The sequence below is a fragment of the Schistocerca cancellata genome, chromosome 8 (assembly GCF_023864275.1).
Source record: "Schistocerca cancellata isolate TAMUIC-IGC-003103 chromosome 8, iqSchCanc2.1, whole genome shotgun sequence".
In the NCBI taxonomy this organism is placed as follows: Eukaryota; Metazoa; Arthropoda; class Insecta; order Orthoptera; family Acrididae; genus Schistocerca; species Schistocerca cancellata.
The window spans coordinates 396,654,145-396,668,483 of record NC_064633.1 but is presented as its reverse complement, the minus strand read 5'-3'; the positions used below and the strand labels follow the sequence as shown (position 1 = coordinate 396,668,483).

The following is a 14,339-nucleotide window of genomic DNA, read 5'->3' as shown; positions in this document are numbered from 1 at the left end:
AAGATGCCCCAAAATGGAGAAACGTATTTTTGATATTAAGTAACTTTGCAACCATGACTGATTTTATTCTGAAATAATTCAAAATGGTTGCTGTACCACACTGCCATAATGGAATGGACAATTTTCTTACAACTTTGAAGTCCTATTAGCTAAGAAATATCAGATGGGGGTGGCCGTTACATTATGAAGTTGGTGACGTTACTGAATACAGTTGGATTAGTGGGGACACAGGAAGATCGATGATTCTTTAACTGTCAACTATAAAATGATAATACAGACAACAGAACCAGTTAAAATAGAAGAAAGTTGCATTTTCCTTTAAATGGTAGTGGTATAAGAAATAAATTACAAAGAAGCAAAAAAAGTCTGTAGATAATAGCTTCGTGTACTTCTTAACACTACATTTCCCTCCTTTATAAGAGAAAATATATGTTTTTGACTCAGTAACATCTTGTGTTGCGAAGTACTCAATTCTACGATGTATTGGGAAAGAACAATAGATGAAAGCATTACGCTGGCTTAAAAATCTATTTTCATAGTTTTGTCAGGATAGTTACACACTCACATATCATACTATGACAGTTGTATTTATGCTTTTGAGACGTTTTTGTTGTTTACAAGATTCAATGTTATTGTTACAATGAAAGTGACACTTTGAACAGTTCCTTTATATACAATATTATATATAATTTATCCATGGAGGACGTTAGAATAACCAATTATTCAAGTCTATGATGCACAGAAAACTCCATTTTGGAAAATACAATGAATTGATAACTTACGATTATTTGTATTCATATAAACAGTTCATTATTTTTAAAAATTAAAAATAAATATCATTCTTTGTAAGTCAGTTGATCTGCGATAGCAAATACAGTTTTCACTATGGACATTAATTATTGAAAAGACAACATCTCAAATGAATAACACACTAAGAAAATGTTAATAAATATTCACATTTGAATTAAATATTAGTACAGTTTACTGAACAACACTAAATTTGAAAATTTGTTACATTTAAGATTATCATAACAGGTAACAAACTGATTGGATTATGTGAGTGTTATTGGGCATTTAAAAATATTTTGCAAGTAACACATACTCTTAATCATTTACTAATCATGCCAAAAATGTCTTGTCTCGAAAGTCATAATGAAATTATTGTTTGCAGAAGAAATAGGCTATGCTAGTGCGTATAGGCAAGTCTTTTGCCCTCTTGAAACCTGCTGCCATTGTTTCAGTGTCATTGAATAAAACAAAAAGGAGAAATCTTGGAGGGATGCAGCTATATGTACTAGTAGGAAGACAATCAAAAACGAGATTTTCATGAATCTGTTGACAATCACTCTGAACTAAAAACTTATATACTGAAGCATTGAAAGTCACTGAAATCATTTGTCAGATAGATGACATGCATTTATACATTTATAGAGTCCATTAAATATTCATACTGTTGGTTCATTACATGTGATTCAGTTAAACAATTGTTTCTGTGGAAAGCAGGCCATAGACCTCAAATCCTGCAAGATTCTGTTTTCACAAGTCTGCAATTTGTGTAATGCAGCACAAAGCTTTTTGAAAAGATGTATTACAATACTGAACATCAAAGAAAAGAGAGAAGTGACGAAATTGTAGACTTCATTGCAAAAATTAAATAATTAATGCTCATTAAGGTAATTGCACACTCATAACAATGAACATAAGGGTAACCCAGTTTTTACATTATCATATGGCTATAGGCAGTTTCATTGCAGATAGTAAAAGACTTGAAATTCAGATTATAAATGATATCAGAATTTTTATGCTCTATCCTCATTTATCAGTTTTTACACTACTGTGTCCCAGTCAAGAAAGAAACAATCTTTCCCGAATTTTAAAAAGGTGGACTCAGCTACGATATTCGCAATGCAGAAGAGATTCTCATAGCTTTCCTTACAAATATATCATAAGAACTTAGTATTAGATTTTTAACGTAAATTCGGGAACATTTATTCTAGTAGTAATAAACATGTCAGAAGTGCTGGTGTGTCAATATCACACATTCTCTTCTCTCGCTTCTTAATACGTTCTTCTTGATCTGTTCACGTCGCTGCTAACTAACTCATAGAACCATAACACGACAAAGACTGACACAAACTGTTGCTTTCGATGTGCACTGATTCGTATTCAGTCACCCGGCATTGACTGCGTCCTTGTGACGTGATTTAATTCCTCCCAGCACATGCATCTCGGCTGAAGTACGACGAGTTTCTTATTGGCTTCGGCTGCGTTTTGCTATCTCGTATGTACCACACAGCGTCAGCACAATTCAGAATCATACTTATTGGCCCAGTTTCTGTTTCCTCTTCTTCTCTCTGCGCTCTTCCCATTTAATTTCCTGGTCGTCAACAGAACCAAAAATGAGGAACACAAAATACGGTATAACTGACAATGTCATCGCCACGTAGAAGACGTATTTCCACTGCTGTATTGTTTGCTGTAACAGAATTACAAAACAAATGTTCATTAATGTTTCTTGATAAAATAAGGCATCTCAGGTAAAATGCTAATCGCAGTTGCATAAGAACTGAACAGCGTAAGTACAATCAAAAGCAGTAGGTATTCAAAGAAGGCGGCGTGCAACCGTCAAGACATTAACAGTTATAGAAGAAGAAAAACATGTATGTGGCATATATAATAAATATAACTGAACTTCAAGAATTGAAGTGGAAAATAACAAGCAAAGGTTAAATGCAAAAACGGGAAAAAACTACATGAAAATTCAGTGCTATAGAGGATATAAACTCATTAACATCTTACAGAAAAGAGTTAATATTTCACTTCATCTATTATGTAATAAGACACAGTATAAAATACAGAGACTGGCTGCGAGATAGCATTGATTTAAATCTATGGGCAGAGTCGAAAATCTACGCCGGACAGGGATTCGAACGCAGGTCTCCTGCTTACTAGGGAGAAGTGCTGACCACTGCTCCATGCGGACACAATGGTCATCGCAACTGCACGACTTAAATCGATGCCCGCTGGCAGCCAGCGTCTGTAATTTCTGTGTGTCTTAATTTTTAGTGGCTGCTGGACCAAATTTTTGTCCAAAGGAAAAGACACCACCCATATATGTATAATTGAGGCGAGGAAGTCAATGATCTCTTCAGAGCACACCAGGCCCGAACTCACACGGACAATCGATGAAATATGGGAGAGGGCCACTACAACAGTGGTGTGTGGATAAGTCGAGAATTTGGGCCTGGTGGAAGGTGTATTAGGGTAGTCCGATTGTTACTATGACCACTGTGTCCGGACGCACAGGTCAGTGCATCATAATAGTATGCAGGAGACCTGGGTTCGAATCCTGATGCAGCACAAATTTTCGACTTCCCCAATGATTTAAATCAATGTCAATTTGCAACCAATGTCTGTAATTCATTTGTATCTTAATTCATAGTGGCTGCTGGATCAAAATGATTTCTATTATTTTGGACATGTGAAATGAATAGACACCACAGTCATATATTTATGTAAGGGTTGTGGTAAACTACTCCTATACGGAAACAAGATTACTTTAACATGATGAAAGCTCTTCAGTTTCATTTCGTCTTTGTATTACTGTAAAACAGAAAGAAATAATCATGTGTAGCTTATAAAAAACTTGATGTAGGTCTGCAGTTTCAGTTAACAGCTACAACCGATAAACGTGCGCTCTAAGAAGACTCAGCTAGATGTCTCACTGAATCGATAGAAATCGACTGACACCAACCAGAATGAACAGCTTTGTGGTCGTAAACTATGAAAGACCCATTGATTTCCACCTCAACACAACGTTGAGCTGCTACTGTGTGTGGGTTCAGGAAAACGATTATCATACTTCAGTTTGTTCCCACCAACAACATGCGGCCATGTAGTGAAACTACAATGCAAAATGATACACTTTCTGTATTCACGTGAGCCTGTTATATAGGGTGTTCCAGCTTTAGGGAGAAAAAAAATGCACTGCTTAAATACTAGAGCAAGAAACGGAGGCGCTTCAGAAGGATCATTCCGATACTTAAACATGATCTGGACGTTGAAAGTCTGACTAGAAAATTAAACCCTCGTTGTTTCAGTTAAGCTTTACTCATAATTTGTGTTGTCGTGCAATACAGCCCGATGAGACGCAGTAGCAATTGATACCTTATGAATAACGAGGGGCATTCAGTAAGTAATGCGACCCGTTTTTTTTTCTGAAAAAAGCAGGTTGGCTCCATTCAATATTCCAATACACCATATTATTCCCCCCTCTTTTGGCTACAAAACCCTATTTTTCAACATAATCTCCACCCTACTAAGAGGGCCTGAAAGCCCACATGGCACCACTCTACTGGACGACGTCGAAGGCAAAATCTTACTGCATCAGTAACCTCCAAACATCCACGTACTGTTTCCTGTGGCCAAACAGACAAACAGATGACAGTCGGAAGGTGCGAAATGCGCGTCGTATGGTGGATGTGGAGCAACAGTCTAATGAAGTTCTGTGAAGTCTTCTCGGGTATGCAGACTTGTGAGAGGTCTTGCATTTTCATGGAAGGAGATATCGTTTGTATTTTTCTGGCGACGAACACGCTCAACCCTTACTTCAGTATCCTCAGGGTAGCACGATACACTTCAGGATTGATAGCTGCACCATGACGGAGGGCATAAAAAAGAATAGCCCTTTCGAAGTCTCAGAATACCATATCCACGACTTTAACGGATGAGGGTGCGGCTGTCAACTTCTTCTTTTTCTACGGAGGAATGATGATGTGGCGCCACTCCATGGATTGCCGTTTTATTTGCTGTTCGAAGTGATGAACCCATGTTTCATCGGCTGTGACGATGTTCGACGAAAAATTTTCGCGATCAGTCTCGTAACGTGCAAGCAACTCTGAACAAGTTGTCCTTCATTCCGCTTTTGGTCCTCTCGCGACTAGGAACCCAGATGATAAACACCTTTGAGTACCCCAACTGGTGGACGAGTTTGTCAGCATTATCTATAAAGACGTCCAGTTGTACAGCGAGGTGTTTGATTGCGATCCGCCGACCATCTCGAGCGATAGTGTTCACACGTTACAACACTGCAAGAGTCACAGCTGTCTTCGAGAGAACAGACAAAATTGCGCGAGCTTCTTGCGATGACACTTGTGGCTGAACACTTCCTGTTTCCTTAACTAACATAGCTATCCGGCGAACGGTCCGGACACTTGATGATGTCGTCCAGGATACCGAGCAGCATACATAGCACACGCCCGTTGGGCATTTTTACCACAATAGCCATATATCAACACGATATCGACCTTTTCCGCAATTGGTAAACGGTCCATTTTAACACGGGTAATGAATCACGAAGCAAATACCGTCCGCGCTGGCAGAATGCTACGTGATACCACGTACTTATACGTTTGTGACTATTACAGCGCCATCTATCACAAAGATAAAAAAAGTGCTCTAACTAAAACATTCATATTTCTTTACGTACTACACGAACAAGCAATAAAAAATGGGGGTTCCTATTTTTTAAAAAACGCAGTTGATATCCGTTTGACCTATGGAAGCGGCATCTAGCGGGCCAACCATAGCGCCATCTGGTTTCCCCCTTCAAACTAGACAAGTTTCGTTCTTTGTAGATTTTCGTTTCACGCTTATTTCGTGAGATATTTGGGCCTGTCACGATCAATGGACCACCCTGTATATTCAACAAAGCACATATGCACATAAATTATGAACAGACATTTACATATAAATAATAATTGTTGCTTGGCAGTATATTAATATAAATGGGTACGTCGTTGCGCCTCTGTAAATCTGCCTATGTTCAGTATGTAACGAAATGTCTGGAGTTGCGGAGCAATGACGAAATGCGTCCATATAGAAACAGATTATCTCACCACTATGAGTAGCGTGAGAGGAGTCAGAGCTGAAGTACAATATTACAATATCTGCTGTTTTTTCACCGCAACTACGTATTGTTTATCGATAGCGTTTTATATCATGTCTTTGACAGCGCCAAGAAGTTATGGTATCGCTTTAGCGTGCAGATGATCCCTTAACACTTGCTTGCTTGATCACATCACTACACAATGCGTGCTTTTCACATCATTTTGTAATTACGGAAACAAAATCACATAACAGCCTGCTGCACGAACTGGAAACGCAGTAGGATACGGAAGTTTCTGAAGGAAGTGTTGCTTTCCACTGCTGTTCTGTGCTGATGTATGTATTTATGTTATTTGTGGTGCAGGATAAAAGCAGAGGCCACATATCGAGCAAATTCCCATCTTTACGTTTTTATACCGCATTTTATCTCATGTAATTACATAGGTAAGGGCGTAATGATCTTTTCTCATGCAGCATATTATGTGAAGAGTTTTGATGTATGTAACCCACCAAGGTAAAGTTTACCTAAAAAAAAAAAGAAAGTAGAACTCACGGTCTGAAGATTTCGTCAAAACATAATTTCTGTTAATAGATTATAATAATAATTCCGTGTGTCTCAACGGCCTGGTGCAGGTCTTTCAACTGGACACCACTTCTGCTCCTTTCATGTCCCTAGCCTACCCAAGAGATCCCACCGGAGAAAGGGAACGTATTGTTTAACTTGGTATCCGAATCACTTGTTGTATCGGGCAACATCTCATATTGTTGAGAGCTTAAGATAAGGTTCAAAGGAAGACTGAAAAATACATGATCTGAACGAGACTCGTTCCTGAAATTAATCGTACTGCAAGCACACACCTTACAGCTAGTCCACCCAGACCTCAATCTATTGAATTTCATGACAGTTTGAGGCTATCAAAATATGTAACACATATGGCAGTATCTTTTGATTGCAGTGACTTTAGTCTTAAACTTTTTATATCGACAAAGAACGTAAACAATAGTATCTGACATAAATTCCATCTTTATACCGTTACACGTTCCTGAGAAAAAGAGACTTTAAAAAAAGGACAACCAGCCGACCTACAAATGAAAAAAAGGAAAAAAAATCGATTTAAGGAAGTAATGTTAAACTATTGTGTATTAACCTCATAAACTCAAATTTATGGTTGGCGCTAGTAAAAAGCAGAGCATAGACCAGTATGAGTTCCCAAAATATAAGGTTATGCATCTAGTGTCACAAAGATGATGTTCTGTGTTAAGCACTGCATCGAAGGGCTGGGGCTGTCACAGATCGCTTCTCTTATTAACAACCGAGATGCCATGCGGTGACAAGATACGAAAACGCAATCAAGACAACTGCAATCGGAGTTGCTACTACATGAGAAAAACCGTCTACATTCTGCTGATTTAATTAATTTAGGAGGAGAATAGACTGTTGATGATTAATTTTTCTCCTACGTCTTACTATAATATTCTATAAACCAACGAGAAATAGCATAAAATATGCTCTGTTCTAATACAAATGAACTACAACTTACCAAGATACCCCTACGACTAAACACTAATTTAATAAACAAATAGTGTATGTAACACGAGTCTACCCGACACCACGGATTAGGAAGATATTACGCGCTTTTGACCCCCAGATGTCAGTGTCTACTTGAAGTCCTGTGTCCTAACCAGAAGCATTTCGGGATTACCACAAAAATATGTACACCTCGCAGTGAGAGTCAGTCTAAAATGAACCCAGTTGTTACCAAATGAGTCAACGCCACACATGACCAGTTGAATTGTGGATCTAGAAAGTTAAGGTGAAAGGAGGAACAAGACGTTTGGTCAGGTGAATACAGAGTTATAAATATAAAATCAAATAACGGTATTGCAGGAGTGGGTTTAATAATTAATAAAAAATAGGAACACGGATAAGCTACTACGAACAGTATAGAGACCGCATTTTTATAGCCAAAACAGACACGAAGCGCACGAAGACCACATTAGTACAAGTTTATATGCCAACTAGCTCAGCAGATGACAAACAGATTGAATAAATGTATCGTGAGATAAAAAAAAATTATACAGATAGTTAAGGGAGATGAAAATTTAGTAGTCTTGGGGGATAGGAACGCGACTGTAGGAAAAGTAAGACAAGGGAAAGTAGTAGGTAAACATGGACTGGGGGTAAGGAATGAAAGGGGAAGCGGCCTGGTAGAAGTTTGCACAGAGCGTAGCTTAATTATGGCTAACACTTGGTTTAAGACTCATGGAAGAAAGTTGTATACTGGGAAGAGTCCTGGAGACGCTGGAAGGCTTCAGATAGATTACATAATGGTAAGCCAGAGATTTAGGAACCAGGTTTTAAATTGTAAGACATGATAAGGGGCAGATGCGGACTCTGACCACAATGTTAAGTCCTATAGTACTGTAGAGTAAAACTAAAGAAACTGCAAAAAAGTAGGAATTTAAGGAGATCGGACCTGGACAAACCAGGGGTTATAAAGAGTTTCAAAAAGAGCATCAGGGAACGATTGACAAATACAGGGAAAATAAATACAGTAGAAGAAGAATGGGTAGCTTTGAGAGATGAAAGCCGGCCGCTGTGGTAAAGCGGTTCTAGGCGCATCAGTCGGGAACCGCGCGACCAGTACGGTCTCAGATTCGAATTCTGCCTCGGGCATGGATGTGTGTGATGTCCTTAGGTTAGTTAGGTATAAGTAGTTCTAAGTTCTAGGGCACTGATGACCTCAGATGTTAAGTCCTATAGTGCTCAGAAACATTTGAAACATTTTTTGAGAAATGAAATAGTGAAGGCAGCAGAGGATTAAGTAAGCAAAAACATGAGGGCTCGTAAAAATCATTGGGTAACAGATGAGATATTGAATTTAATTGATGAAAAGAGAAAATATAAAAATGCTATAAATGAAGCAGGCAAAAAGGAATACAAACGTCTCAAGAATGAGATGGACAGGAAGCGCAAAATGGCTAAGCAAGGATGGCAAGGGAACAAATGTAAGGTATTAGAAGCATGTATCACTAGCGGTAAAATAGATACTCCCTACACGAAAATTAAAGAGACCTTTGTAGAAAAGAGAACCACCTGTATGAATATCAAGAGCTCAAGTGGGAAACCCATCCTAAGCAAAGAATGAAAAGCAGAAAGGTGGAAGGAGTATACAGAGAGACTATACAAGGGCGATGCATTTGAGGGCAATACTATGGAAATGGAAAAGAACATGGATGGAGACGAAATGGGAGATATGATACTGCGTGAAGAATTTGACAGGACAATGAAATAGCTAAGTCGAAACAAGGCCCCGAGAATCCACAACATACCATTATAACTATTGATAGCCTTGGGAGAACCGGTGAGCAAGATGTATGAGACAGGCGAAATACCCTCAGACTTCAAGAAGAATATAATAATTCCAATCCCAAAGAAAGCAGGTGTTCAGAGATGTGAAAATTACCGAACTATCAGCTTAATAAGTCACGGTTGCAAAATACTAGCACGAATTCTTTACAGACGAATGGAAAAACTGAGAGAAGCCGACCTTGGAGAAGATCAGTTTGGATTCCGTAGAAATATTGGAATACGTGAGGCAATACTGACTCTACGACTTATCTTAGAAGAAAGATTAAAGAAAGGCAAACCTACTTTTCTGGCATTTGTAGAATTAGAGAAAGCTTTTGACAATGTTGACTGCAATATTGTCTTTCACATTCTGAAGGGGGCAGGGGTAAAATACGGGGAGCGATAGGCTACTTACAATTTGTACAGAAACCAGAAGGCAATTATAAGAGTCGAGGGGCATCAAAGGGAAGCAGTGGTTGGGAAGGGAGTGAGACAGTGTTGTAGCTTAACCCTGATGTTATTCGATCTGTATATTGGGCAAGCAGTAAAGGAAACGAAAGTAAAATTTGGAGTAGGAATAAAATTCTATGGAGATGAAATAAAAACTTTGAGGATAATGGAATAACGAGGATAATGAATTTAGTTAAATTAAATCAGGTGATGCCGAGAGTATTAGATTAGGAAGTAAGATACTTACAGTAGTAAATCAGTTTTGTTATTTGGGGAGCAAAATAACTGATGACGGTCGGAGTAGAGAGGATGTCAACAACTACCGCTCAATCTCTCTTCTGACTGCCTTATCCAAAATTCTTGAAATAGTAATGTATTGTACAGTAGCTTCACACCTTTGTAAAAATAAAGTATTAACAAAATGTCAGTTTGGTTTCCAGAAAGGTTTTTCAACGGAAAATGCTTTATATACTTTCACTTATGAAATATTAAACGCTCTGAGTAGCCGGAAGTCACACGTTGGGATTTTTTGTGATCTCTCAAAGGCTTTTGACTGTGTAAATCTTGGAATACTTACAGATAAGCTCAAGTACTGTGGTATGAATGCGACAGTACTCAAATTGTTTAAATCATACCTAACTGGAAGAGTGCAGCAAGTTGAAATAAGCAATTCACATAATATGCAAAAAATTGGTGATTTCTCAAACTAGGGAACAATCAAGAATGGGGTGCCGCAAGGTTCGGTCTTGGCTCCTCTGCTGTTCTTAATATATACTAATGGCTTGCCATTCTATATTCTCGAAGATGCAAAGCTGGAACTTTATGCCGATGATACAAGTATAGCTATCACACCCAACAGACAAGAATTAACTGATGAAATTGCAAACGATGTTTTTCAGAAAATCATTAAGTGGTTCTCTGCAAATGGACTCTCATTAAACTTTGACAAAACACAGTATATACAGTTCCACACAGTAAATGGAATGACATCATTAATAAGTATATACTTCGATCAGAAATCGGTAGCTAAGGTAGAATATTCAAAATTTCTAGGTGTATGCTTTGATGAAGGGTTGAACTGGAAAAAACACACTGAAGATTTATGAAACGTTTGAGTTCAACTACTTATGCTATTAGGGTCATTGCAAATTTTGACAGTAAATTAGCTTACCACGCCTATTTTCATTCTCTGCTTTCGTATGGCATCATATTCTAGGGTAACTCATCATTGAGTAAAAGAGTGTTCATTGCACAAAAGTATGTAATCAGAATAATTTCTGGAGCTCCACAATATATATATTAACTTATGAAATTTGTTATTGACAATCTGACAATCTGAACGAATTCAAAAGTAATAGCAGTGTACATGGCTACAACACTAGGAGAAAGGATGATCTTCACTACTCAAGGTTAAATCTAACTTTGGCTCAGAAGGGGGTAAATTATGCTACCACAAAAGTCTTTGGCCACTTACCTAATAGCATCAAACGTCTGACAGATAGTCATATAGCATTTAAATGGAAATTAAAAGAATTTCTAAACGGCAAGTCCTTCTACTCATTAGATGTATTTTTTGATATAGTAAGTGGGTAATTTCCCCACCCTCCACACCAAAAAATATTAAGTGTCATGTAATACTTTGTGTAATGTAATATCTTGTATAGACGCCTTTTATTAACCTGACATGTTCCACATCATTACGAAGTGTCGTATTCATGATTTATGGAACAAATACTAATATAGTCAAATCTGATATAAAGTGTAGACTTGCTGTGGGAAGGAAAGCGTTTCTGACAAAGTGAAATTTGTTAACATAGTATAGATTTAAGTGTCAGGAAGTCTTTTCTGATTGTAGCCGTGATGTGTAGATCAGGTAAGTAATGAGGAGGTACTGAATAGAACTGGAGAGAAGAGGAGTTTGTGGCACAACTTGACAAGAGGAAGGGATCGGTTGGTAGGAACGTTCTGAGTGATCAAGGGGTCACCAGCTTAGTACTGAAGGGAGAGTAAAAATCGTAGAGGGAGGCCAAGAGATGAATACGCTGTGCAGGTTCAGAAGGATGTAAGTTGCATTAGTTATTCAGAAATGAAGAGGCTTTCACAGGATAGAGTAGCATGGAGAGCTGCATCAAACCAGTCTCAACTGAAGACTACAAGAGATGTGTGTCGCAATGAGCAGGAAAATGTAAGTATCAACAAGGGTGCAAGATCGCAGTTTCTTAAATTTTTCACCTTCAGATCTGGGGGGTGGGGGTATTAAATGGAAATTGCAGTGATACTTAAGATGGTGAAGTTGATTTCCTTATTGATTTTCGATCTGGAAGCTTAGAGCTCGGCAATAGATGAAGTAGAAAGGGCACAAAAAAGTCTGGTCTCTAGGGAGATTAGTACCTAGAGCTAATGATGTAGCGTTCTATGTGCAATGCAGTCACATTACCATTTAGCTAACGAGCCAGTGCTGGCAGTGCGCTCTCACTGCAGGACTCTTCATTAACAGAGACAATTACTGATTTTAAATATGAGATTAGTTGTAGATTCTTCACAGATTGATCTTTCTGGACTCAAATAATAAATTTGACACCAGAATGTAACACATTGAGTGAGAATAAGTCACGTTATTTATAGGAAATGATAACGAAATTTCAAGTGAATTTAGCAGTACAATTCGGCACCAGACCAGGAAGTAAACTGCCGATCACATAGTCGTCAAGCGTATTCTATAATGTTGCCAATTCTCCATTAGACTAGCGACAGGAAGAATAAATTGGCGCGGCTGATGTGGCGAATTGACTAGCACTAGAGAATCTCGCCTTTCAAAGAGACATGGATGCTATCTGTTACTGCATCGACCGGCAATCGAAATGTCTGAGGCATAGCCAAGAGTTTTATTCTCATTTCTGTAAGGATGATTTCGATCTAAAGCATAGTTACGAATAATATCCAGACTCACCGACTATATCTGAACATCATAAATAAAGATCAGGGGAATTATTTGGATGGCCTTTCTCTTCATTAGCTGTTGTAGATCATTCTGTTTTTTATGCCTTGCGTGTGCTGCATACAGGCAGCTCATTCACCAGAGGTGTTTCGGTTATTAGCATACCGTACACTGCTAGCATAATGACAAAATGACATTCTTTTTAATACTAGTCACTTAAAGCAATTTTCCTTAAGAATTCTTTCATGGACACCGCATAACATACAATAACACGAATGAAAAGACAGTGGAACATTGATTAGAAAACACGAAAACACAAACTGCGAATAACGTACAGTTTCAAATCAGAAAAGCAAAGAATGGAAGAAAATCTTTTCAGTGACCAAAAAACAGTTCAATTAAAGCTGTGAAGAAAATGTAACAAGCGAATGAGTGCAGTGTAAGTTCGATGATGCAAGATAATGTGCGAGACTATATTGCTGACGATTAACTTATTTCCTATTTTTATCTGTTGTGTTCAATAAACTAACGAAAAAACGGTATAAGGTATACACTTTACTAACACAAATGAACTGCGACTTACCATGGTGACCTTACAACAGACGTCTTCTACAATAGAACAAGTACTCATAATACATAAGACCCAAAATTGTCACGAATTGACAAGATATTAATCACTTTTGGTATAAAAACCGTCTGTGATTGCTTGCAGTCCATGGTCATACTGAAGTATCGTTACAGAACTACCTCGAAAATACGGAGATGTAGCAGTGTGGGCAGACACGTAACGAAATCTAATTAACAAATTAATCATTGAAACTTCCTGGCAGATTAAAACTGTGTGCCCGACCGAGACTCGAACTCGGGACCTTTGCCTTTCGCGGGCAAGTGCTCTACCATCTGAGCTACCGAAGCACGACTCACGCCCGGTACTCACAGCTTTACATCTGCCAGTATCTCGTCTCCTACCTTCCAAACTTTACAGAAGCTCTCCTGAGAACCATGCAGAACCAGCACTCCTGAAAGAAAGGATACTGCGGAGAGCTTCTGTAAAGTTTGGAAGGTAGGAGACGAGATACTGGCAGATGTAAAGCTGTGAGTACCGGGCGTGAGTCGTGCCTCGGTAGCTCAGATGGTAGAGCACTTGCCCGCGAAAGGCAAAGGTCCCGAGTTCGAGTCTCGGTCGGGCACACAGTTTTAATCTGCCAGGAAGTTTCATATCAGCGCACACTCCGCTGCAGAGTGAAAATCTCATCCTGGAAATTAATCATTGCCCCAGTTAAGTAATTCCAGTTGGTTCTCCATTTTAAAAAAAACTAAGAAGTATATCTGCAGAAACAGAAAAGGCAGCAATAGCAAGTGTGAACATCTGTAGGTTTTTCGCTCTAAGATCTACAGTGTACTGAATCTAAATAGAAAAAAAAATTCAGAGGGAGAAGTTTTCTAAAGATTCCTTTACTGATAGTTGATCTGCCTTAGGGTAAAGCTGTGATAGAAGAAGTTTTTTTTCCAGAATGATTTCAACCGACAGCTGCCATAGTCTTCCCTTTGAAGGGTGAACAATACCTCTGTCCTAGTGGACAACGGTCGCATGCACCTCTTTCTTTGCCTCAATGACGACCAAGTTGGATAATTTGCAATGTAAAAGGTGAGAATTGTATTTTCAGTTTAGAACTAGCTTCCTGAGCTCAAAGACATAACTTTTGTAACTCT

At 38.5% G+C, this 14,339-nt stretch overlaps 1 protein-coding gene across 1 annotated transcript in view; it reads right to left on the bottom strand.

Annotated features, from left to right (window-relative positions):
* Window positions 1-2,320: 2,320 nt before the first annotated feature.
* Window positions 2,321-14,339, bottom strand: part of LOC126095591 (sialin-like) — a 64,798-nt gene continuing 52,779 nt past the window's right edge. The window contains exon 8 of the mRNA XM_049910364.1: window positions 2,321-2,476. Within this exon, the coding sequence (XP_049766321.1) occupies window positions 2,321-2,476 (156 nt within the window). The remainder of the gene's footprint in view (window positions 2,477-14,339) is intronic.